We start from the raw sequence: 23216 nt of genomic DNA, 5'->3' as shown, positions 1-23216 counted from the left end.
GGTAAATCTATTTATCATTGTTATTTAATGCAATTTAACATCATTTTATTCTATTCATCGAAGGGTGGGGCAGGGGGGCCAAGATCAGGAAGGTGTTACTAAAGCTCAACCTAGGGGCCCAGGTGGTAGTTAATCTGCCATTGGATGTTGATGGAGACTGGTACAATGGGACATTCAATAGATTCTTAGATAGGCACATGGATGCAAGAAAAATAAAGGGTTATGGGTGTGAGGGAGGGAAAAATTAGATTGTTGTGGAGTTGGTATCATGGGCTGAATGGCCTGTTCTGTGCTGTAATGTTATGGATTTGATGCAAATGAATTCATGCACCAGATATTTGTAATGGCGGCACAGTTAGTGTAGCGGTTTGTGCAATGCTCTTACAGTATCAGCGATTGGGACCAGGGTTCGAATCGCATGCTGTCTGTAAGGAATTTATACGTTCTCTCCATGTCTGCAGATTTCCCCGGGAACTCGTATCCTCCAACACTTCAAAAAATACTGGAGTTGCAGGACAATTGGTTGTAATTGGGCGGCACGGGCTCATGGACCGAAATGGCCTGTTACCGTGATGTACGTCTAAACTTAAGTTTGTGAAAATTGGTCCAGCTTTGGAATCAAGAGTTATTGGCTCCTGCAACTCACTCAACACAATGTAAAAAATAACTTGTTAAGGACAGCCCTGGGTTGCAGTTACATTCTTCTTCTTAGAGACAGTCCCTCTGGTTCAAGGATGTGCTTGAGTGTCATCACAAGCTGAGCAATTACAACCTCTTCTCTGTCACAAGGATGTGGGATCCAGATCCACTCCAGAGTCTTTAATTCATTATCCAGATTGAAGCACAAGTGCAGTGTCAAGTCTTTTGGCTGTGGTGTAGTTGAGGGGGTGGGGGGAAAGAAAGGTGGGAAAGGCTGATGAAGATGCCTTGATCCCATCCGGAAAACCTTTGATCCAAAATGCGACCTATACAATTCAATAAAATACAGGGGTATTTTTTGGATTTTGGGTGAATTATGCATTCTGATCAGAGCAGAGAAATTTCTGACATGGTTTCCAAAACTGCCATTGGTCCATTTGTTAACATACTCTAGGAGCCCAAACCTATTAAACTGCCCACCACCTTCAGATGCCCTTGGTGGACTTGTCACAAAACTGATGCTTGCTACCCTTTTTTACCAACTGGGAGAATCCACCTCATGACTGCAGAGAGTCTAGATGTCCTTCACTGCATGTTTGTCTGGAATGCCCTAAAAGGATCTAACTAGATGGATGTGAAAATAAACTGGCTGCTGTTGATCCCCAGTCAAATTCCTGCTTTTCATCCTGCCACTTCAAGTCAGTGAGAAGGAACAGGCCAACTTCCCAGAAATGCTATCTTCCAATTGGGCAGATGGGTCACAAACTGAGCCGGGCAGAAGTTTTAAAAAAAGCCACTTCTCTCCTCCTGCACTTACCATGACAACATATGCTGCTTTCCTTGGAGGCAGGTCAGCTGCATGACTAAGCCATTCTTTTTAACCCGTGTTGATTGCTAGCATGAAGCTTCCAACCAAGGAACAAACTTCCTTGGAGAGAAGCTGGAGGTGTGACAGTGGCATCCATGCGAATCAAAACAGAGCAGCATACTTGGTTAGTAAATGACATCTATTGGAAGGGCTATGCTTTGAAATAGACTGCTGTCTCATGAGTCACAGACACAGCACTGTAATCAATATTTTTCTTTTATGCCACATGTAATACTTGACAAGTGTAATTTTGAAAAGCAGTGGAAATCTGATGCAAATTCTTCTGTTACCATATTAAAGAAGAAAGGTTTTCTGTTTTTTTTGGTCTTAAATGAAGTGTCTCTTCTAATCTGTCACTCCTGTATTGATCTGCCCTACTTGCTTTCTTTTTGTCACGCTCATTACCACTGAAAGAAACCATTCTCTTCTTTCCAACTGACAGCAAACGTTCAAGGGCTGCATTTGCCAATTTCTCGGTTTGGCCCACTGAATTTTGAAATTGGTTCTCTGTTAGAGGTTGGAGGAAAAGCAGAGAAAAGTCTTTGGAAGGAACAAATTTGCTATCAGAAGGGCATCTCAATGAATCCGAGTAGCTTTTTCAGATCTTCGGAGGTGGCCGCCTTTCATCCCACTCAGCACAATTCAGATTGATCCCTGTCACAACCAATCGTGTCAAAGCCCATTTTGGGTTGCCTCTTGAAGCAGGCAAAGACCTGTTATCATCGGTTCAGTAAAAGATCAATCCAGCACAGAATGAGAACATAATCAGGCATTGATTGATCCTGGCTCCTTCACAGACTGCTAAATTTCCCCTGTGAATGCTTTTCAAAGTGTGAAAGGTCAAGCTGACAGAATTTTTCACATGTATTTCATGTTAAAATGTGTTTGTACCTATAAGTGTATTTTCAAATATACATTTTTGCTAAAATTCTAAAAATATTGAAATAATTATAAGAAAATTACAATACCTGAACAACCTTTATGCTGCTTTAAATGCCAGTTAATTAGCTGAAAATTTTTTAATAATAACATATCATTCTGAAGAGACATTTGAATATTTTATGACAAAAGCAAATAAAAATGAAAAAATCAAGTGTATTCTAAAATAATGAGTGAATGCAGTACAAGAATAAATGAAAAGGAGGATGCTCCACAACTACTCCAACACGAGAATAAAGGAGCCAGGGGTTAATTTTGACTTTAGATAAGCAAAGCCAAAGCCAGTTGATCTAATAACGTCCTTTATACACTATTGCCCCTGGTCAAAATACAACTCACAGTGATGAAGAACTGCACTTTTACATTGCAATTAGATGGCTGAATGCAAACATCAGTCTCTTTCTGCTGGTTGAATACTACATTTGACAGTATTACAGACCTGTGATATTCTTGCCCTACAGATCTACTCATCAAATTAAATGCTCTGTTGTTGTCAAAGGTGGATTTCGTTTGTGGTCCTGCATGACTGCAACTCTGTGCAATCTGGTTGCCATTCTGCAGAGCCATATGGATTGGCACCTGACAATTCATTAAAATGAAGCAGGACAGTGTTTTCCAAAAGAAAATGCCCCTCAGTTTGTGGTCTCATCCCAGTAAGATTATCCCTGTTTAGCACAATGATGTAATTATTAAAATGCACCACCACCTTCCACACACATTTCATTCAAGGTTGTTCCTTTAAAACAGCTTTCTTTCATCCCAACTCCGCACAAGGTTTTTTAATCTTTATCTATTTTCCTTCACAAACTAACATAATGTTTTTTCTTTTTCAGTTACCTTCAATTATTGCTTTGCTTTTGGTTACTTGCTGATACCCGTGAAGAAATGGCCATTCTCACATTCAAACATGAACATTATAATCCAGTGACCTGGAGTGGAAGAAATTACTTGATCTTTTTTTCCTTCCAATTAGTGTCTGTAACCTCACTTCCAATAGCTTAACCCAAGTCACCTGAGAACTATACTCTTCCTGAGCTCAGTATTTATCACCTGCAAAGCTGCAATGACAGAACAAATGCCCTCACCCTCCAAAGTAAAAATAAAAGGATGGTAGAACTCAGTGGGTCAAGCATCTATGGGCAGAAAGGAACTATCGACTTCTTTACAGAGAGGGAAAGTAGCCATTATAAAGAGGAGGAGAGGGTGATACAGGGGCTACCAAGTGATAGGTGGGCAGATGGAACCAAGTGCAGGAAGGGGAGAGGTGGAGTTGGGAGACAGAGGCAATTTGGGAGATAGGTGGAAGCAGACAAGAAACAAAATAACAAGAGGGACAGACAGATGGAACCAGGTTTTGTGGGGGGGGGGGGGGGGGGGGGAGGGTGAAGGTGAAGGGTGATAAATGGGGACACAAAGGATACCAATCCTCGAATCTGAGAGATGATGAAATTGAATATGGGAACTTTTAGAGGAACATAAATGGAATCAGGAGTGAAAGGGGTATGAAAATAGGTGATGGTGGGTGGCGTTAGAAAGGGGAACAAAAATGGGAAGGCAGGAAGTGAATGGTCATGGAAAAGAGGGAAACATAGGAGGTAATAGAAGTGGGAAAATTCAATGTCCATACCATTGGGTTTTAGACTACCCAGGGGAAATACAAGGTCTTGTTCCTCTCATATGCATTGGGTCACACCTTGGCAGTGGGAGGTTGAGGACAGACAGGTCAGTGTGGGAAAGGAGAGGAGATGAAATGGCATGCAACCAAGAGCTCTGGGTGACTGCTGCGAAAAGCATGCATATGTTCTGCAAATTGGTCATCCAGTCTATGCTTTGTCTCACCAACATTGAGAACATCTTGGGAACATCTGGTAGTGAATGTGCAGTGCATGTGAATCTGGAAGGATTGTAGGGACCATGATAATGGGAAAGGAGATGTCAGAAGTGTTGCCCCTGCTACAGTTGCATGGAGTTAGAGGGGAGGGATGAACAGGCCAAGGAGTCACAGAGAGACAAAACAGTCCCTGCAGATGTTGGAGAGGGGAAGATGTAGTTAGTGTTGGGCTCCTGTCACAAATGACAATTCCTTTCACTGCACAGATGCTGTTCGACCCTCCAGCAGTTTGTCTTGTTTGTGTTTTTATTTTATTTCCAGTATCTGCAGCCTCTCGTATTTCCAGTTACCTTTCAACATCTTGACCAATGAGACAGAGAGCAAGAAATAGGATGAAATACAGGCTTTAATTTCAGTTTGACACTCAGTCACTCCAACAGTTGACTATTTTTCGTTGATGTGGTACACGAGCTTCTAGGTTTCCATCAGGGATGATACAAGGTGAAAGAGCTTCGAGTTTTCATCATCTTACTGAGATCCATTATTCGAGTGTTCTCACGCTGAAGCCATTAGTGTTTGCCTCCGAATAAAATGCTTGTTCAAAAATGCAGAGTTCAAATATTTAAATTGCTTTCAAAGCGTGTGGAATACTCTGGAGAATTGGTGTCTGCCAGCTGGCCAATCGGAAACTCCCATTTTAATTAACCATCTTTATTAAACTTATTGGCAGCAAACAAAAGCACCTCAGGCTCTGGACCCCCGTTGTAGCCAGGGTTGGCAGGATTGCCAGAGAAAGATGGGCATGGAGCCACTTCAGTTAAACAAATAAAATAAAGCGAGCTTTACTCGGAGGATGACTAGAAATCATACTTGTACGTACAGAAATCTTAATATTAAGTGAAGGCCCAAATAATTTTGTCCCCCCACGGCTCAGGTGTCAAAGACTAGAGGATGTAAGGAAGGAGTAATAAGTTTAGAGGAGATAGAATGATGAATTTTCTTTCCTCCCACAGATTGACTGAAATCTGAAGCACACAGACGGATGTGGTAGAGAGAGCTGGATGAGCACTTGAATTGCCAAAGCATAGTTGGCTGCATATCAAGCTCTGTTCAATGGGATTAGATGGGAACGTTGATCAGCACAGACACGATGGGCCGAAGGGCTTGACATTCTGATGTACAATCCTGACTCATTCAGTTTCACATCTAATGAAGTGTCTCCTCTTTGCATAAGGGCAAGGAATGTATTTTTGTGCTACAAATTCAAATTTGATCAAAGAATAAATACTTTTTTTTTTGCTTTGGTTCTCTGTATATTTAACATTCAAAAGGAGACCGCTGGGCTTGCAAATTACGTCAAATAGTATTCAACTACATTTTGAGGCCACCAGCAATAAATTTCCCTGCACTGACAAGACTTGTAAAAGGTGCAAGATGTCACGCACTGAAGTAGGGTTTAACCAGACTACTAAGACCAGTTAATGGGGGTCTGACCTTATCTGGAAGTCAGGGAGTCTCAAACCTTCCTAGTGAGGCCAAATTTGGAGTACTGTGTACAGTTTTGGTCACCAAATTATAGGAAAGATATAAACAAAATAGAGAGAGTGCAGGGAAGGTTCACGAGAATGTTGACAGGATTTCAGGGTCTGAGTTACAGGGAAAGGTTGTGCAGACTGGGGCTTTTTTCTCTGGAGCGTAGAAGATTAAGAGGGGACTTGATAGAGGTGTTTAAGATTTTAAAAGGGATAGACAGAGTAAATGTGGATAGGCTTTTTCAATTAAGAAAGGGGGAGATTCAAACTAGAGGATATGGTTTAAGATTGAAGAGGGAAAATTATAAGGGGAACATGAGGGGAAATTTCTTTACGCAGAGGGTGGTGGGGATGTGGAATGAGCTTCCGGCAGACGTGGTCGAGGCGGGATCATTGGTTACATTTAAGGAAAGACTGGATCGTTACATGGATAGGAGGGGACTAGAGGGGTATGGACCGGGTGCTGGTCAGTGGGACTAGGAGGGTGGGGATTTGCTATGGCATGGACTAGTAGGGCCGAACTGGCCTGTTCTGTGCTGTAAGTGGTTATATAGTTATAGTGGATCCATCCTTAAATAGTTCATTAATCTTTGGTTCCACCTCCAATCCTCTGCTTTCAATCTCAGAGTTGGTTTGATTCCCTCAGATCAGGTCTGTATCCTTCTCTCCATCCCCAATCACCTTTCTGAACAATTCAATCTCCTCTAAACTTATCCAGGCGAACAATTCAGAACCTCTGTCAAACTCCTCCAGCCACAATTTCAGTTCAAATGATTTATTTCTTGCAAAGCAAGAAAGGTGCTGGTTCACAAATGAATAGAGAAGGGCCTGTACTCTGTTAACCAGCTCAGAATTCGAGACTTCAGCAAAGTTGGACCAAGCATCCCATCACCGAGGTGCCTGAATGGGAGCTGCACAAAATCAGCTGACTTCCTTTTCCATGCAGTTTCCAGCATTATCATCTTTCACATTGAAATCCTGTGCTGTTGAATTCACCGCAGGGCCAAGATCAGCAAGATATCTGCTCAAGCCCCAAAATGCTCAGAGTTCTCTGCACTCTGTCAGATATGACAATTTCACTGTATCCAAATGCTCAACCATTTCCTCAGTTACCAGGATTTCAATTTCAAAATTCCCTCCCTAAATCTTGCATCCTCTCTTTTCTCCTTGGAACCAAGCTTTTGGCCATCATTATCACAAACTCTCCAAATGAGCTTCAGTATTAAACTTCTGTTTTCTTGCTCTATTGAACGATGTTAACATTGTTAAATAAACAAAGCTATTGTCAGAATTCCCCAAGCAATGTGGGCCAGATCACCTTTGTGTTGCCTGCAAGTTACCTACGTGGAATTATTTTTTAATATTTTATTTTTGATTTTTAAGACTCGTGCAAATTTAATAAACAGAATTTTACATTCTCTTTCCACAAAATATGATTTACAGAGTCCTTATTTCCCCTCCTAACATCCTCCCCTCCCTATCCCTTGAATTATACAAATACCAAAATATAAAACTACAAACATACAAAAACCACCTCAATACCAACAAAGTAAACCATCCTCCTCGAAGATAGAGGACCTTGGATATTAAATAAAGAGAGGTGGGAGCAAAAACACACATTATCTGTGCAACATTCACCATAATCTTAATCCTTTACCTATTGCGACGGATCGTTTCTTTTCTCTTATTCGGGGAAGGGGGAGGGCGTGAATTATATCTGTGCACCTATGTGCCTCAGATACGGCTGCCACACTTCAATGAATGTGCCATATCTCTTCTGTAAAGTTTTGGTGATTTTCTCCAGGGGAAATGCAACACTATTCCATTGTGTGATATTTAGCTGGGAGTCAGACTTCCACTTAACTGCTGTACACTTCTTGGCTACTGACAAGGTGACCCTCGCAAACTGAATTTGGTGTTTGGACAGTCTAAACTGTACTTCTCCAATGTCCCCTAGAAGGTACAACTCTGGATCCTGTGGAACCTTTGTAATTTTTACCTGGGTGGAATTCTTGCAGAATGAATCGGAACAGATTTATCGTTGTCCTCGGTCTTTCAAGAGTTAAACAACTGTGAAATTTCCTTTAATGAATCAGGCAGCCTGAAGTGAGCAGTGAAAGACAAATGGTGCCGGCACAGCTTCTGCTAGAGTCAGCAGGAAACTCCGCCTAACTGCTTGTTTGTGGCAAATGGAGAGAGGTAAACATCAAAGACCAGTGATCCAGAATAACCAGGAGTTTTGGAAAAAAATCTTAAATTAGCCATAAAAGTAAAATTATGCAATGCTTTGTGTGAAAGGGTTTCTGAAAAGCTCCAAAAACTGCTCTCCTTCCATTAGCCTGGGTTCTTTGTTACTAATTCTTTGTTGAGCAACAATTATGACTGATCCAACTGAGGTCTTTATCAATAGCTAATGCTTTTATGGCTCTTCAGATGCAAGTTGTTCAAAGTGACAAGCATTTTCGCTTGCTTTGAGCTCAAACTGCAGCTTGAAAGAAAAGCTATCTTTTTTTGAAGCATTTTCCTTTCAATGAACATTCAAAGTGAATAAACAACAATAAAACACAACCCATCAATTCACCACAGAATGGTGAAAATGCTTCTTTTTATATATCATGTTGTTAAAATATAACCTCTTGTTTGCACAAAACACACAGCACAGATGATTTATGCCAAACAAATTCATGTCATCTTTTATATTTCATATGCCAAACAAATTCATGTCATCTTTTATATTTCATATGCCTCCCCCATTACCTGCACTCTCTCCTCATTTATTTCATACATTCATCTAGCCTCACTGCAAATACATCTACAGTAATCTTTACACTCTTACCTTTCAAAGTAAAAGTAATTTTGTTTCAATAATCTCCATTCGATTTCTTGGCGACCATCATATACTGATAACTTTCAGGTTGTTTCCCCCTTCAGAACCATGAATCACTGCAGCATAGAAACAGGCTCTTCGGCCTTTTTGGTCTGCCAAACTATTCATTCCTCCTGGTCCCACTGGTCTGCCACTGCACCATAGCCCTCCAATCCATGCACCTATCCAAACCTGCTGAGTTTCTCCAGCATTTTGTGCTTTTACTTCCTCCATGGTAACCACACAATTTTGTGCTTTCTCCAAATTACTTTAAATATCAAAATCAAACCTGCATCTGCCATTTCTGCTGGGAGCTCTTTCCACTCTCACCACCCTCTGTGAAAAAGTTGCTCCTAATGTTCCCCTTAAACATTACTACACCTTTCACCCTTAACCCACATCCTCTAGCTTTTGTTTCAGCTAAGCTCCATGGAAATAGTATGCACCCTATCTAAACCCCTCATAATTTTGCATACTTCTATCAATTCTCCCCTCATTCTCTGATACTCCAGGGAATAAAGTCATAACCTGCTTAACCCTTCCCTGTAACTCAGCTTCTCAAGTCCCGGCAATGCCCTTCTAAATTTTCTCTGCACTCTTTCAATCTTATTGATATCTTTCCTGTAAGTAGATGACCAAAACTGTACACAATATTCCAAATGTAGGCTCATCGATATCTTACACTACTTGAACATAACATTCCATTTTCCATACTTAATATTTTGATTATGAAGGCCAATATGCCAAAAGCTTTCTTTACAATCCTATCTGTGATGTCACTTTCAAGGAATTATGTGTATTCCCAGATCCTTCTGTTCTGCTGCACTCTTGAGTTCCCTACCATTTACCTTGCAAGTCCTACCCTGGTTCGTCCTCTCAAAGTTCAACACCTCATACTTCTCTGAATTAAATTTCATCTGCCATTTTACAACCCATTTTTTCAGCTGGAAGCTTTGAGAGCCTTCCTCGCTGTCCATTACACCCTCAATTTTAGCATCAACATGTGGAAATAATCGTTTCAAAATAATCAAAATCGTTCAAACTTAACAGTCATCAACCAGATTAATCCTGAGCCTCTGTTGCTCCAAGTGAAGAATTATTTTCAACCTAGTATATCTGGTAAAACAAAACATTTGCATCTTCTCCTACGCTCCTATATCCTTTCACAAGACATCTAGAGTGATGTGGTTAAACTTCTCGTGAAATAGGTCAAAGCAAAATATATCGCATCCAGAATCAGTGTACTGCTGTATTATGATTGAAATTTGTGGCCTTCCTGACTTACTTGGCTTAATAGTTCATTGTCTGATCAAGGGACCCCCTTGATCTTGCTCATTTTATTGGGGGAAAGCAGTGAGCTACTGTCAATGAACATCCATATAAAAAGCAAGAGAAGAATCAGGAAGTGACATTGAGGTCTCACTCTCCCATGCATTAAATCTTGCGGCTGTACTTGAAGACCTCTGCAAGCATCACCATTCTAATTTCTTGGACAGGGACAGAGGTGCTCTCAAAAAAAGCATGCGATGCTCAAAAGTGAAGCAAAGCAAATTGATTGGGTAGTAAAAAAAATAATTGCCTGTTAATTTAGATTTGGTAACCATGACAGTAGATCATACAGATCACAATCTCATAAATGAGCTCAAGTTGAGCCCTGAGGCCCGTCACCTCCAGGCTGTAATCAAATTAAGCAGCGAGAGACTGATTTAAAATAATAAATAAATAAAAGGCACAGTGCATTACTGAATCACAGACAAAATTTAAGTACGAGACCAACCATCCCTATCGAAGCACTTTGCTGGTTCAACCATTAATCGATACAAAACCTTGTTGGTGGGGGCAAGGGGGTGTGTTGATGACAGAAATTGCACATACCCAAACGCTCAGCCAGGTTCATGTACACAGGGTCCACTCTGCGCATCGTTTTCACCAAGTCTTTTTTCCGGAATTTGATCTCTACTGTCCCCTCGGGCTCCAGCACACCACCTCTGATGAGTAAAACCCATTTACAGGCTAATTAACCATGCAATTATTCAAGACATAAATTAAAGTCACAATGTCTCAGCATTAAAAAAAAATACATCAACATGGTTTGGATTGAAACAAATAAGACGTCATTCTTAGCTCTGTGCCTTGGAAGAGTGGTGGGGGAGATGAGGTGCCTTGGCTTCCTTTGCAAGTACCTTAGTTGCTCCAGGTCTTGGAAACATGCAAATATTATTTTATAAGCCTTGGAGATAATTGGTGGCAATTTCTGCTCAGCTTACCCAGACCAAACTGTAATCATAAAGGTTTAATGGTTCTTTGTCCTCGAATAGATTGGATGATGGACAAGGTTAAAAGTAAAAACAAGCGTCTCTATTTGGTTAAAGGTTATGCCTCAATTAAAGCTGCCAAATGAAAAGATCTGTAGTCATGCCAGTAAATAGGAGAAAACTATCTGTCCCTGAAATACGCATGGTTTCATCAGAGCTACTTTTGTCATGTGACAAGTTGACAGGGAAATGCTATGGTCATCAGAGATGGAAGAGGTTTAAAAAAAAGGTTAGGAGGAATGAAAATCAAAAGGTATTTCCATAATGGGGATGGGCTGGGTTCCAGGAGGAAACTGCAAATAAAATTACTCCCTTTTCTGAAGCTTTTCTATCCACGCACATCAATGTTTACAGAGACTGAGCAAGCACGTTTTGTGCCTCTTGTTGCAAAGTCTTAGAGGGAGATGGATTAAAAGTAACATAACAATGGGGAGAGAAATAGCCAGTTTGAGAAAGTTCACTCCCATTCTTGGTAAGACAGCTAAACTATGGAGAGCGTAATAAGGAGAAAGTAAAAAATACATTGTGGCAAAAAGCAATTATATTTAAGTCGTAGAGATTTGGTTGTTTATATTATGTGCTCAAAGCACAACGTACACAAGGCCAGAATCTGTGAAGTCAAACTGAATGGGTTCAATCCCACTGGCATTGTTCTGGGATAGGGAAACGTTTGCGCTGTTTCTACTGGGCCACCTTTAACAAGGACACTGTCTGCTTTTCCACTGAATACAACTCATCCCCAGGGATCGGAGAGTCTACCTTCGAATGGAATAGAATGGATGGAAGTTGTCCTTTTTCCACTGGCTTAATCGGCATGCCAGCATCAGCTGACACTAGGATAGAGGCTGTCAATCCCCAGTGTGCTGATTGTTTTTCTTTTCCACTGGACTCTTAACTGATTAATTCCCGATTCATTCCTGGGACAAGGCGCCAGTGGAAAAGGGGCTTGTCAGTTTGCATCCTGTGATCCTTTCACAAAACATCCATAATTATGGATTTGCAGCAAGTTTCCAATCAGAGATTTTTTTTAAAACTGCAGTGAATGTTCACAGAACTGAAAGTGAGAACGATCCCCTCCACCTTCTCGCTCTTTGTAGTGAAGAAACTTTTCTCAAGCACATATTCTTTTTATGTGGTGCCCACAGAATATCAATTTGCACTTTAGAAAGGCCTCGATAAAGTAAAAATGACTATTGCATAATGCCATAAGAACAAAACTTTTCATTTCTTCGATTTTAGTTGTTCAACAGCAATAAACTTGTAGCAAACAGGGCTGAATCTGTATCTGATACAGATGATAATAATCTGAAATCAAATGAGTAATAGAGAGCAAAGATAGTTTTATCCTTCCCCCCCCACCCCCACCACCTCTGTTTCATGTGGTGCATAGGGTTGGTTTGGATTCGCTGAGGTAATTGCTTGCGTTTCAAAAAGTCAGGAACACGAGTCTTTGCCATCCTTGTTAGACAAAGGTCAACCATTGAAGTAAAACTGCAAAAATGACTGATGAGAACTGAAAGAGTTAACTATCAGCATGGACAGAGCTGTTTCTGTACCTGCTTTCCTTGTCTGCATACATCTCCATGTGCCTGGGGTTGATGGTGGTGTCAATGACTACCCATGAGCCACCTCTCAGTTCTGCGTTTGGGGGTATATACACCAGCACAGGCTGCCTGTACTCTCGCAAGCCATCGACAATGTAGGCACCAAACTTTAGTACTTGATCATACATGTCTGGAGGGGAAGAACAGAGTGGTTAATTTCACAGGGATTCGCATCCTATCAAACCACTCATGCTGAGACAACGACCCTGGTGTTAATTTCTGGTAAATTTCACGGCTGATTTCTTACTGTTGTGGGTCACTGCTGCCCTGCCTCACTAAACCCAGCATATGGATACCCCCCAACTAAATATTCAGCGAGTTTTATAATTTAATTTTGCATTATCTTGATAATCTTTCCAGCTGCATAAAAATGTGCGGAAGACCAATCCAAATGTATCCGAATGTGCTTTTTATCCAACTTGAATTGAACCTCCTAGGTCGCCTCGTAAAGAGTTTTTGCTAATGTCAATTTTCAGCCTAGCAAGAACTGCGTCTAATCTTTTCCTACTCATTACACACGATTTCGGAGATGTTTTACCCACCATCCAATTGACTCCTTGCCGCGTGTGTTCACTGAAGAGTGGTGTAATTGTTTATTTTCTTCCTCCCTCCACAGCACTGCACCCCTCCCATCCCCATGAATAATCAAAGTGGCGCTAAGGGAGAAACTGCATGCGTGCATCACTCCTTACAAGTGAATGGAGTTACTGTGCCAAATTGTCTGAGTGGACCCTTGTACTTTGGATATTTATTTGCTGAGACTGTATCAGGGGCCTTAAAGACATGCTATCATCAGATTCCTCCCAAAAAAAAACCTTCTGTGCACTTTGAAGTACAAAATAAGGTTTCAACAAAAATGTTCTGAAGCATTTAAAAATACTATGACTTATTAAATGTTTGAAGTGGAAGTATCTGCCTCAGAACCGATCAAGGTGACGTCTCACCAGCAGAATAATTTTTATTAAAAATATTTAAACAATGGGTCTGATGGACACGTTTTTTCCCCCCCACTTTATAATTTGGAATATTTCCGTCCATCTGGTAAAATCAGGTTTTGTAGCTTAGACACAAAAATTCAAAACTAATACAAGCGGAGAGAATATAATGTCTGCCAAAGCTGTGACTGATTGATCTTTTGAAAGAGCTATGATAATATTTACATCAGACTATAAGCTTCTAATATCAGAAGAGGTTTGCAAATATATTGCATCGAATGAACTCACAGTTATAGCCTTTCCAAATTTAAAAGGACTGAGTGCATGTTCCGGAAGGCCAACATCATTAATAAGAACAATTTTACAAAATGCTGCTCGAGTTCTCTCTGCAAGGAAGGAGAACAGGATAGCCAATCCAAGGAATTTCAGGAGATTTAAAAAAAACTAAATGAATTGCTGGAGTAACTCAATAGTTCAAGCTGCATCAATGGTGGGTCATGGAAGGAAGAGGCATCGGGACACAATTACAGGAGATTAGCTTTGCCTGAATTGGTCAAAGCTCTGGCTTCGCAAGCTCAGATCGCACAAAGAGGCATCATGATCGAAATAGTCTCTCTCCTCACTGCAGTAAAACATGGAGGGCAAAACACTGCTACAAATAAGGTTGGAAACATATTACTTTAATCTCTTTACCTTTCATTCCACCAGAAAAACCTCGCCAATTGGCAAATACCATCAGTGGAAGTCCTTCTCGATTCAGGTCCTTAATGGCTTGAGCTGTTTTGAAGGCAGAGTCGGGGAACCAAACTTGCCCAGCTTGCTGGATTATCTGTTAATGTGGACCACAAACATATTATTCAAGTCAAATTTATTGTCATCTGATTGCACGAGTACAACCCGACAAAACAGCGTCCTCCGGTCCTTGGTGCAAAACACCCAGACATAACAGACATACAAACAATACATATGTAGGAGAAATATTCATATATACATATAAATATTGCTTCATGAATATGAGAGTCTTGGATGGTAAGTGTGATGAGTTTCTTTGGTCATTCAGCTTTCTCATTGCCCTTGGAACGAAGCTATTCCTCAACCTCTGATACTCCTATATCTCTCCCCTGAGAGGAGCAGCTAAAAGATGCTGTATGCCTAGTGGAAGGGGTGAAATGATTTTGCGCACCCTTTTCAGACAACGATCCTGGTAGATCACATCAATGGAGGGGGTGGGGGAAGAGGATGGGAGACTTAAGTGATCCTCTCTGCCACTCTGCCAGTGGATTGACCTTCGATCTGTTTCTCTGCAGCAACCATACCACAGACTTCATCTTCTATCCAGGCAAGCTACACTCCTTGAGACATCAGTAATTTCAGACGACCAGCCCTCCCAGTTTGTGTCAGACTGTTCAGTTCTGATGCAAGATTATCAACCTGAAATGTTTCTCCAGAGATGCTGTTGGATCAGTTGAGCTTGTACAGAGTTCTTTTCCATTTTAAATTAGCAGCAATGAAAGCAAAACTCTTATCATCCACTCTACAACTATTTGGAAATCCTGATTGCCAAGTGACACCACGTTCATCTGGTCTGAGTTCCCATGCTCTGTTTCAACTCACTAAATTCAAAGGAATATTCATTAATCCTGCCATTTAGGTGCCACCCAAGTATGCAAGATTTTTGGAATTTTGACTGCCTTGTGCTTTCTATCTCACACTTCTTTTCTCTCTCCTTTGCTATTGCTTATCTCCCTTCTCCAAAGAGGTTGGCTGTCAGGAACCAATCTGTATCATCCATTTCAACCCTATTCTTGAAATTCCTTGGTTCCCTCCAACTCTCTTACCTTTGCAACTTAAAACATGCTTGTTTTGACAAACAGTGGCAGGTGTAGATCATGAGCCCGCTCTGCCATTCACAAAATCACGACTAATGTAATTTTGGCCGCAAGACCACTTTTCTACTCTTTTCCCATACACCTTTACTTTCCATATGATTCAAAGAAAAATTCCTCCTCAATACACCTTTACTTTCCATAATTCCTCCTCACATATCTTAATTGAACAATCCTTTATTCTGAGACTATTCCACTCGTTCTGGATGCTGCCACTAAGAGAATCATTCCCACAGTACTCAGCTTGGGAATCCCCCTCAATTTTGTATTTGAATATAATCACCTCAGATTCCTTAATACTCCAAAGTATAGGCCCAACTTGCTCAACCTTCCTTGATTTATTAACACTTTCATCCCAGAAATCATCTAAGTGAAGGACCCAAACTGAACTGGCCTCTTTAAACCAACATTATTTTCTGCTAGAGAGCCTCTCCTCTATCCATTGCAAAATATCACCCCACCACTATGCATTAACTTTCTATGCAACAACTTATTTTGTTTACATTTCTTTATTGGTTTACATGTAGGCGTTGAGTCAGTTTTTTTCCTGCACTACCAACAAGTGGTCATTCTGCCTTGCCCGTAGGAAAAAGAATCCCATGTTTGCAAGTTTGCAAACAAAGCTGAATATCTTCCATAAATCCAAATTCAACAATTCCACTTTATCCATTCTGTATTTTACACCCTCAACACAATGTAGCAAATTTGGCACTTTTATAAAATTGTTCATTTCTTAATAATGCATTTCAGCATTTTTCTAAAGACTTATTAGACAAAAGTGGACTGTAGCTCCTTGCTTTTTCTATAGAATTGTATTGTTGTAAATGACTATCATTGGGATTATTTATTGCCTTCAACTGTGAAGATCAATTAAAATAATTATTCAGAATCACTGCAATTTTTCAATTTTCATTATTTCCTCAGACTCAACCCTATGGGACCAATATATACGCTCTTTTTTCATACCTATAGAATCTCTCACTATCCTTTTCTATATTATGTGCAGGTTCACTCTCAAACTCTAATCAGTCATCTTCACATTACTGTACCTGCTTTTACTTTAGACTTGATTCCATCCTTAATTTCTCTCATCAGCCACTGACGGTGTGGCGTTCTCACAGATTCCCTCTCACTGGGTAATATCTTAATAAAGATTCATAATAGATTTCCTTAAATGCTTTCCTTTGCCAGTCGACCATCTGAACCCTTTAATCTATCTTCAAGTCAAGTCGTCACCTTTATTTATCATTCATATCATGCTCGCATGGTAAAGACGAGACAGCATTTCTCCAGGACCACTGAGCATATTTATATAAATATAAGTTAGAAGTTAAACACATTAAAAATATTAAAACATTTACAGTAAAATTTCATGGTACTCTATCCAGATCTGCTCTGGGAATTCAGGAGTCTGGTGGCTTGGGGAAAAACTGTTGCCTAATCTGGGCAGATGGGCCTGAGTGCTACGGTACCTCCTACCAGATGGCAGAACAGTTTACGTGAGGGGTGTGTGGAGTCCTTCACAATGTTTATTACCTTTCGCCTATTCAATCTACAATTGAGTGTTGTAGATGTCCTTCATAGTAGGAAGAGAACCCCCAATGATATTTTCTGCTGACTTCACTATCCTCTGCAGGGCCTTACGGTCCAAAGAGGTACAGCTTCCAAACCAGGCGGTGATGCAGTTGCACAGAATGCTCTCAATACATTCTCTGTAGAATGCAGTGAGGATTGAGGGTGGGAGATGGACTTTCTTCAGCCTTCACAGGAAGTAGAGGCGCTGCTGGGCTTTCTTGGCTATGGAGCTGGTGTTAAGGGACCAGGTGAAATTCTCCACCAAGGAATTTGATAATCTTGACAACCTCAACGGTGGAGTCATGAATGGTCAGCAGAGCGTGGACCCCCGGGTCCTCCTGAAGTCGACAAACATCTCTTTAGCTTTTAAGAACATTCAGATGCAGGTTGTTGGCTCTGCACCAGTCCGTTAGTAACTGTATCTCATCTTTGTACACTGACTAATCACTCTCTGCCTACATTAATTAAACCTGTTCTCATTTGACTGCAATGTCCTTTTTTTAAAAGTGTACGACAGTATTTTCAGATTGAATTTGAAGTTATACACATGCTATGATCACAATGGTCACTTTCCCAGGAGATCATTTATTACAATTTAATTTATCTCACTTTATTACATAATGCCAGATGTAAAAAAGGCCTCTTCCTTTGTTGACCCCTCAACAGAAAGAAATCATGCCAAAAACTTTCTATGAACATGTGAGCAAGTGAGAGAATAGACAACTTAAGGAATTTGTGCATAGATTTAGAAGAGGGCAAGGTACGAAGTAATTACTTTGCATCAGTATTCAGCAAAGAGAAGGACATAGAGGATAGTGAGAGCAGTTTGGAGAATGTTAATGCTTTACTGCATGTTGAGATCAAGAAAGAGGGTTCTCTTAATTATCCCCCTTTGCTACAGAAGATTGAATTTAGGACCTTGATAGGTGGAGGACTCTGCACATGACACTGGTGGGCAGAGTTAATTGTATCGGAATGAAGGTGAGGCTGAGACTCCAGAATCTTTTTCAGTCGTTACCCATTTCATTGCCATGGGGTTTCTTTAAGATGCTTGACGAATGTGTCAGAAGGTTCCTGTGGAATGGTAAGGTGGCTAAAATCTCCATAGAAAAGTTGACATGGGATCACAATTTGGAGAGGGGTGTGGTGTTAAAATTACCAGATTTTAAAAAATATTATTGAGTAGCCCAGGTAAGATTTATCACCTCAATCTTTGAGGGGGCCCCCCTCCAGGGCACAAATTGGACTATGCAATAGGTGAAAAGATGGCAGGGGAATTTATATACAAATGGGACAGCAAATTAATTTAAAAGAAAATAGATAACCACATACTAAAGCATATCCTTCAGATATGGCAAAAAAAAAATGCCTTTGACCCAGAACAAGTCGACTCCCTTGACTCTGGGTAATAAAATCCTGGACACCTGGTGCTAGAAGGGGATCAATCAAAGGCAGCTCATGTCATTCCAGCAGTTGAGAAACAAATATGGTCTGAATAATAGAACATTCTTCTGCTATCTGCAAATAAGATTTTTTTAAGGGAAAAATTAGGACTGTCTATGACCCCTGCCTCGGTCGAGTAATGTGGAGATACTAATTCAACAAGGAAATATATGTAAATATTCCAAAGTGAGGGTCCAAAGGCAGGCTTACAAGGTCACGGGAGAGTTGGGAGTTGGACTTGAGCATAACAATCTATGAAGAGTGGTGGCAAAACCCGTGTCTGGACAGTGTGACTGGGGTCAATAACACCAGATATAGATTGGTGCAATATAAATTTTTGCACCAGCTGGACCTCACACCATGAAAATTACATAAATCAAAGCTGGAAATTTCAGAAATGTGCTTAGGTGTGGTGGTTTGGAGATTGGAACTCCACCTGGCTATGTACAAAGGTAAAACCATTCTGGGAAGAACTGGGGGACATTTTGAAATAAATTATAAATGTGTATTTTCCACAAGATCCGGTGTTGTATCTTCTAGGAGATATTGGAAATGTGAGTTTTAGACTGTCCAAATATCAAATTCAGTTTGTGGAGGTCGCCAGGAAGTGAATAACGGTTATGTAGAAGTCTGACTCCAAATTAAACGCCACACGACAGAATACGGAAATGCAGAATCATGTTCCCTTGTAGAAAATCACTAAGGAGGGGGAGAAACATGACACATTTGTTCAAGTGTGGCTGCCATATCTGAAATACATGGGTATGTAGATCGACTAGCTCCCCCTCCCCATGAAATAGGGATATTATAAAAATCTGTCTTAGAAGGGAAAGGACTGGAGTGAAGGAAATGGAACATGGCTCAGGCGACATGTGCGTTTTCTTTTTAGTTTGTTTTATTTTAATTTGGTTTTACTTTTAGTTTGGTTTTACTTTTTTAAAATTTCTTACTTGGGTTATTTAGTTAATTAGGTTGTTCCTTTTTTTAAAAAAATTTTTTCGATGGGGGCTCCAAACTCCACTTGTTTTTGTGTAATGTATAATCGGTATGGTTTTGTGTTTGGTGGCAAGTCGGGGACAAAACACAGACTCTGTACATTTTATGAATGTTGAAAAAGGGTTGCATTGAAATTACTTTGAGACTGTATAAAGTCAAAATAGAATATTAAAAAAAGAAAGAGGTGGTGCAGGGTCTTTTGAATATCATGAAGACACATGCCCCCCAGGGTCCCATGAAGACACATGCCCCCCTAGGGTCTGGTAGGGTCCCAAGTTATTGAAAAATGCAAGGATAGGTGATTGCTTGGGGCCCTGATGAAGATCTTCCTATCCTCACTTGCAACAGGTGAGGTTCCAGAGGACTGGAGAGTAGCCAGTACTGCTCCTTTGTCCTGAAAAGGAAATGAGAATAATGCAAGAAATTATAAGACAGTGATCTTTATATTATTGGCAGGGGAGCTATTTGAGAGAATGCAGAGGAACAGGATTTATACATATTTGAAAAGGCATGGTGAGATTAGGACAGTCAGTTGAGCATTGTGCAGGCAGGTCATGTCTTACAACTCCTGTGTTTTCTTTCCCCAAGTGGTGACAAGAGGTGGGTGAGGGTAGGATAGTGGATATTGTCCACATGGACTTTGGCAATGCATTTGACAAGGCCCCTCATGGTAGGGTGATCTAGAAGATGCATGGGATCCACAGAAAAGGTATAGTTTGGATCAGGAATTGGCTTGCCCAGGGATGACAAAGTGTAGTGGTGGAAAGGTGTTATTCCAGCTATAGGTCTATGGCCAGTGGTATTCCGCAGGGATCAGTGTTGGGATCCAGTTGTTTGTGATGTAAAGGTGACTTGGAGAAAAGGTAGGTGAGTGGGTTAGTAAGTTTCCAGATACAGGTCAAATACCCCTTATCCAAAGATCGAAACTTTTTGAGCGCCAATGTGACGCCACAAGTGGAAAATTCCATACCTGACCTCACTTGCCCAAGTGGGACTCTGACACTCTGTGGGCACCAGTTTGTTACCAACCATCATCTCTGCCAGACCTACGTGCATTACTCACTGTGTTTTTTGCTTATTCTCTGCTCTGTGGTACAAAGGTATTGCTGAAAATGACTCATGATGAAATAGCCAAAATGGTTCTGAACCAAGGTAAGTACAAAACATTATTTTCGTAGGTAGAGACTGCCGTTGTTTATTGTTGTTGTTTAACAGCTGATGCTACTGTGCTGCTTTGTTACCTTTAATACATTATTCCAAAATCTGAGACACTTCTGGTCCTATGCATAAGGGGTACTCGAAATGAAGATTGGTGGAGCACTGGATGTGTAGAGCAGCCACTCTCAACCATTTTTTCCAGTAATGCCCCCACCCCCAAACCAGGACTCCCTTCCCTGTGAAGCAGTCAAGTTTTGTTTTCTTCCATACCTCTCTCCCACCAGCTAAAAAATATTTATGTTACGCTAGTTAAAAATAAAATAAGGCTTTTACTTAAATGTGCTGTGGCCCCTGTTGTGAATGGCTGGTGCAGGCGGCTATTGAAGAATACAGCAGGATATTGGTCATGGCGGACATGGTCAGCGAAATGGCAGCTGGGTAACTTTTGCTAAAAAAGACAAGTGAGATGAAGTAGTGATGAATGGTTTTGCTTAGGAGATGCTGAATCGATTCGCATGAAAAAATATGATTAAGAACTACTCATGAGAGTACAAGGTAATAAAATGTACTCCACCCTTGCCCCCAAACCCCTGGCTCTTTTAAAATGAGATGCCTCGGCATTTCTGACTTTCTCTTCCATTTTTTTTTCTCTCTGTCTCTTATCAATACAAAAGGTAACAGACCAAGTCGTGAGAAAAAGCTGTTCAAGCAGGTGGACATCAGCAAAACCTACCTTTGCTTCTGAATCCAGGTTTGCAGGATCTGCTGGAATTGATAACTCCACTGTTCTAGTTTCCACAGCAACTACCCCTACAGGTATTCCACCCAATCTGAAAGAAGCAAAGAAACAATTATTTGATATATTACGCCTCTTTTGATAAAATTGCTACGGTGATAACGGATGTTTAGATTGGACATGCATCATGGTTACAGGCCCTTCCTGGGCTTGAGCCCATCCTGCCCAATTACACCCAATTGACCTACAACCCCCTTACTTTTTTTTTTGAGGTGTGGAAGGAAACCAGTGCAGACAGTGGTAGATTTAAACCTGGGTGGCAGGTGCTGTAATAGCGTTAAACTAACTGGGCTGCCACTGGCAGGTGCCATTGTTTTTATACGTGCACAAGGCAGGCATTCAGATATTTGATTCATTCGGGAATTTGAGGTGGGGGACAGGTTCAAGGCAGATGACGTGCAGCTAAAGAAATTTGGATTGAAAATCCTCCGAGGAAGGCTTACTTGAGCTGCTGGGTACAGGTTCAGTTATGTAACGCAGTTAGGTACTAGAATGAAATGCTGAGCCATCAAAGAGGAAACACAAAAGCCTGCAAGAGAGCACTAGATTGTACTAAGGTATAGAGCAAGTTCAAAGATAGGTGAGCTATGATAGTGGTCAAGATGAATTTGAAATGTATGTATATAAATACACAACTTAAACATGAAGGTCTGCAGAAACCTTGATAGAAGTAAAAACACAATGCTGGAGAAACTCAGCATGTCAAACTTTATGTCGCAAAGATATAGCATTTCAGGCTTGAGCCCTTCATCAAGGTCTACCTTTTTGGTGATTTTTTTTAAAGAACTCAATAAAATTTAAGTTTCCACAAACCATTGAATCAGTGTTAAAGGTATGTAAAACATAAGGTTATCCATAAAATAGAAACATGGCAGCAAAAAAAATCAATAATAACCATATGTCTCTATTTAGATCCCTGATAACAGATAAAACTGCCGTTCATTAATCTTCACAACATGCACCACTATTTCCCCCCAAGAAATCTAGATATTTGCCTCATTTTTCCAATTTATCGAACTGTTTGTGAGATGTGCACTCAAACGCTGCCACGATGGCCTCTTCTGAGATGGTCCCTCTGGTATATCTTATATCTTGATGAAAGGCTCAAGCCTGAATGTTGGATATGTATCCTCACTTTTGTTCTATAAAGTACACTGATTGACCTGCTGAGTTCCTCCAGCATTGGGTTTTTACTCATATTAAAGACTGGCAGGATCCCCGGCCTGGTGGTGGTGGTTGTTGTTGGCTCCAAAAGATGTCATCAAAAATACATACTGAAGTTGATGCATTGCATGCAATTTAGGTTCAAGAGATTTTAAACGTTGGAAACAGAGACTGGGCTCAAAGTGGTATTAATGCATTAAAGAAATAAGCAGTTATGTGACCAGAAAGGTATATGCAACTGAGAGATCAGAAACAGAATTTATTCGAACGGAATGTCAATTATAAATTGAGAAGCATATGCTACTGGCTGAATGCTGTACAACAGCAAAAAGGGGGGGGGGTGAACATCAATAAGCATATTGAATGCACATTCAAGAAAGATGTGAGAACTAGAGAAATGATAACGATCATCATCAGCGACTTGAGGCATGGAAACAGGCCATTCAGCCCACATCCATGTGACCTGTGGGCACACACCTGCAATCATCCCATCTCCCAGCATTCAATGAGATATTTCCATGTCCCACACAACAACCAGGATAGGAACATTTAACCAAAATTCAACCCATTAACTCTATCACAAACCTAGAACTGGGAGAAATGTTTTGGGGGGTGAATAAAATTGATAAGGTTTCGAGGTCTTTCAATGGGAGCAAAAAGCAAGAGAAC

General features: G+C 40.7%; 1 protein-coding gene across 5 annotated transcripts in view; it reads right to left on the bottom strand.

The window, feature by feature from the left end:
- The window catches only part of acaca (acetyl-CoA carboxylase alpha), a 266819-nt gene that overhangs the window by 32374 nt on the left and 211229 nt on the right, over positions 1 to 23216 (bottom strand). For all 5 annotated transcript variants that reach the window (XR_011348882.1, XR_011348881.1, XM_069911758.1 and 2 more), the window contains 4 exons: positions 21321 to 21417; positions 14223 to 14358; positions 12547 to 12724; positions 10551 to 10663 (listed from right to left, as the gene is read on the bottom strand). Coding sequence is in view for 3 of the 5 variants with exons in the window: in XM_069911758.1 (XP_069767859.1) it covers positions 10551 to 10663; positions 12547 to 12724; positions 14223 to 14358; positions 21321 to 21417 (524 nt within the window). In the remaining 2 variants the exon portion in view is untranslated. The remainder of the gene's footprint in view (positions 1 to 10550; positions 10664 to 12546; positions 12725 to 14222; positions 14359 to 21320; positions 21418 to 23216) is intronic.

Source organism: Narcine bancroftii, chromosome 14 (assembly GCF_036971445.1).
Source record: "Narcine bancroftii isolate sNarBan1 chromosome 14, sNarBan1.hap1, whole genome shotgun sequence".
NCBI classification, from domain to species: Eukaryota; Metazoa; Chordata; class Chondrichthyes; order Torpediniformes; family Narcinidae; genus Narcine; species Narcine bancroftii.
This window is presented reverse-complemented; position numbering and strand designations above follow the sequence as displayed.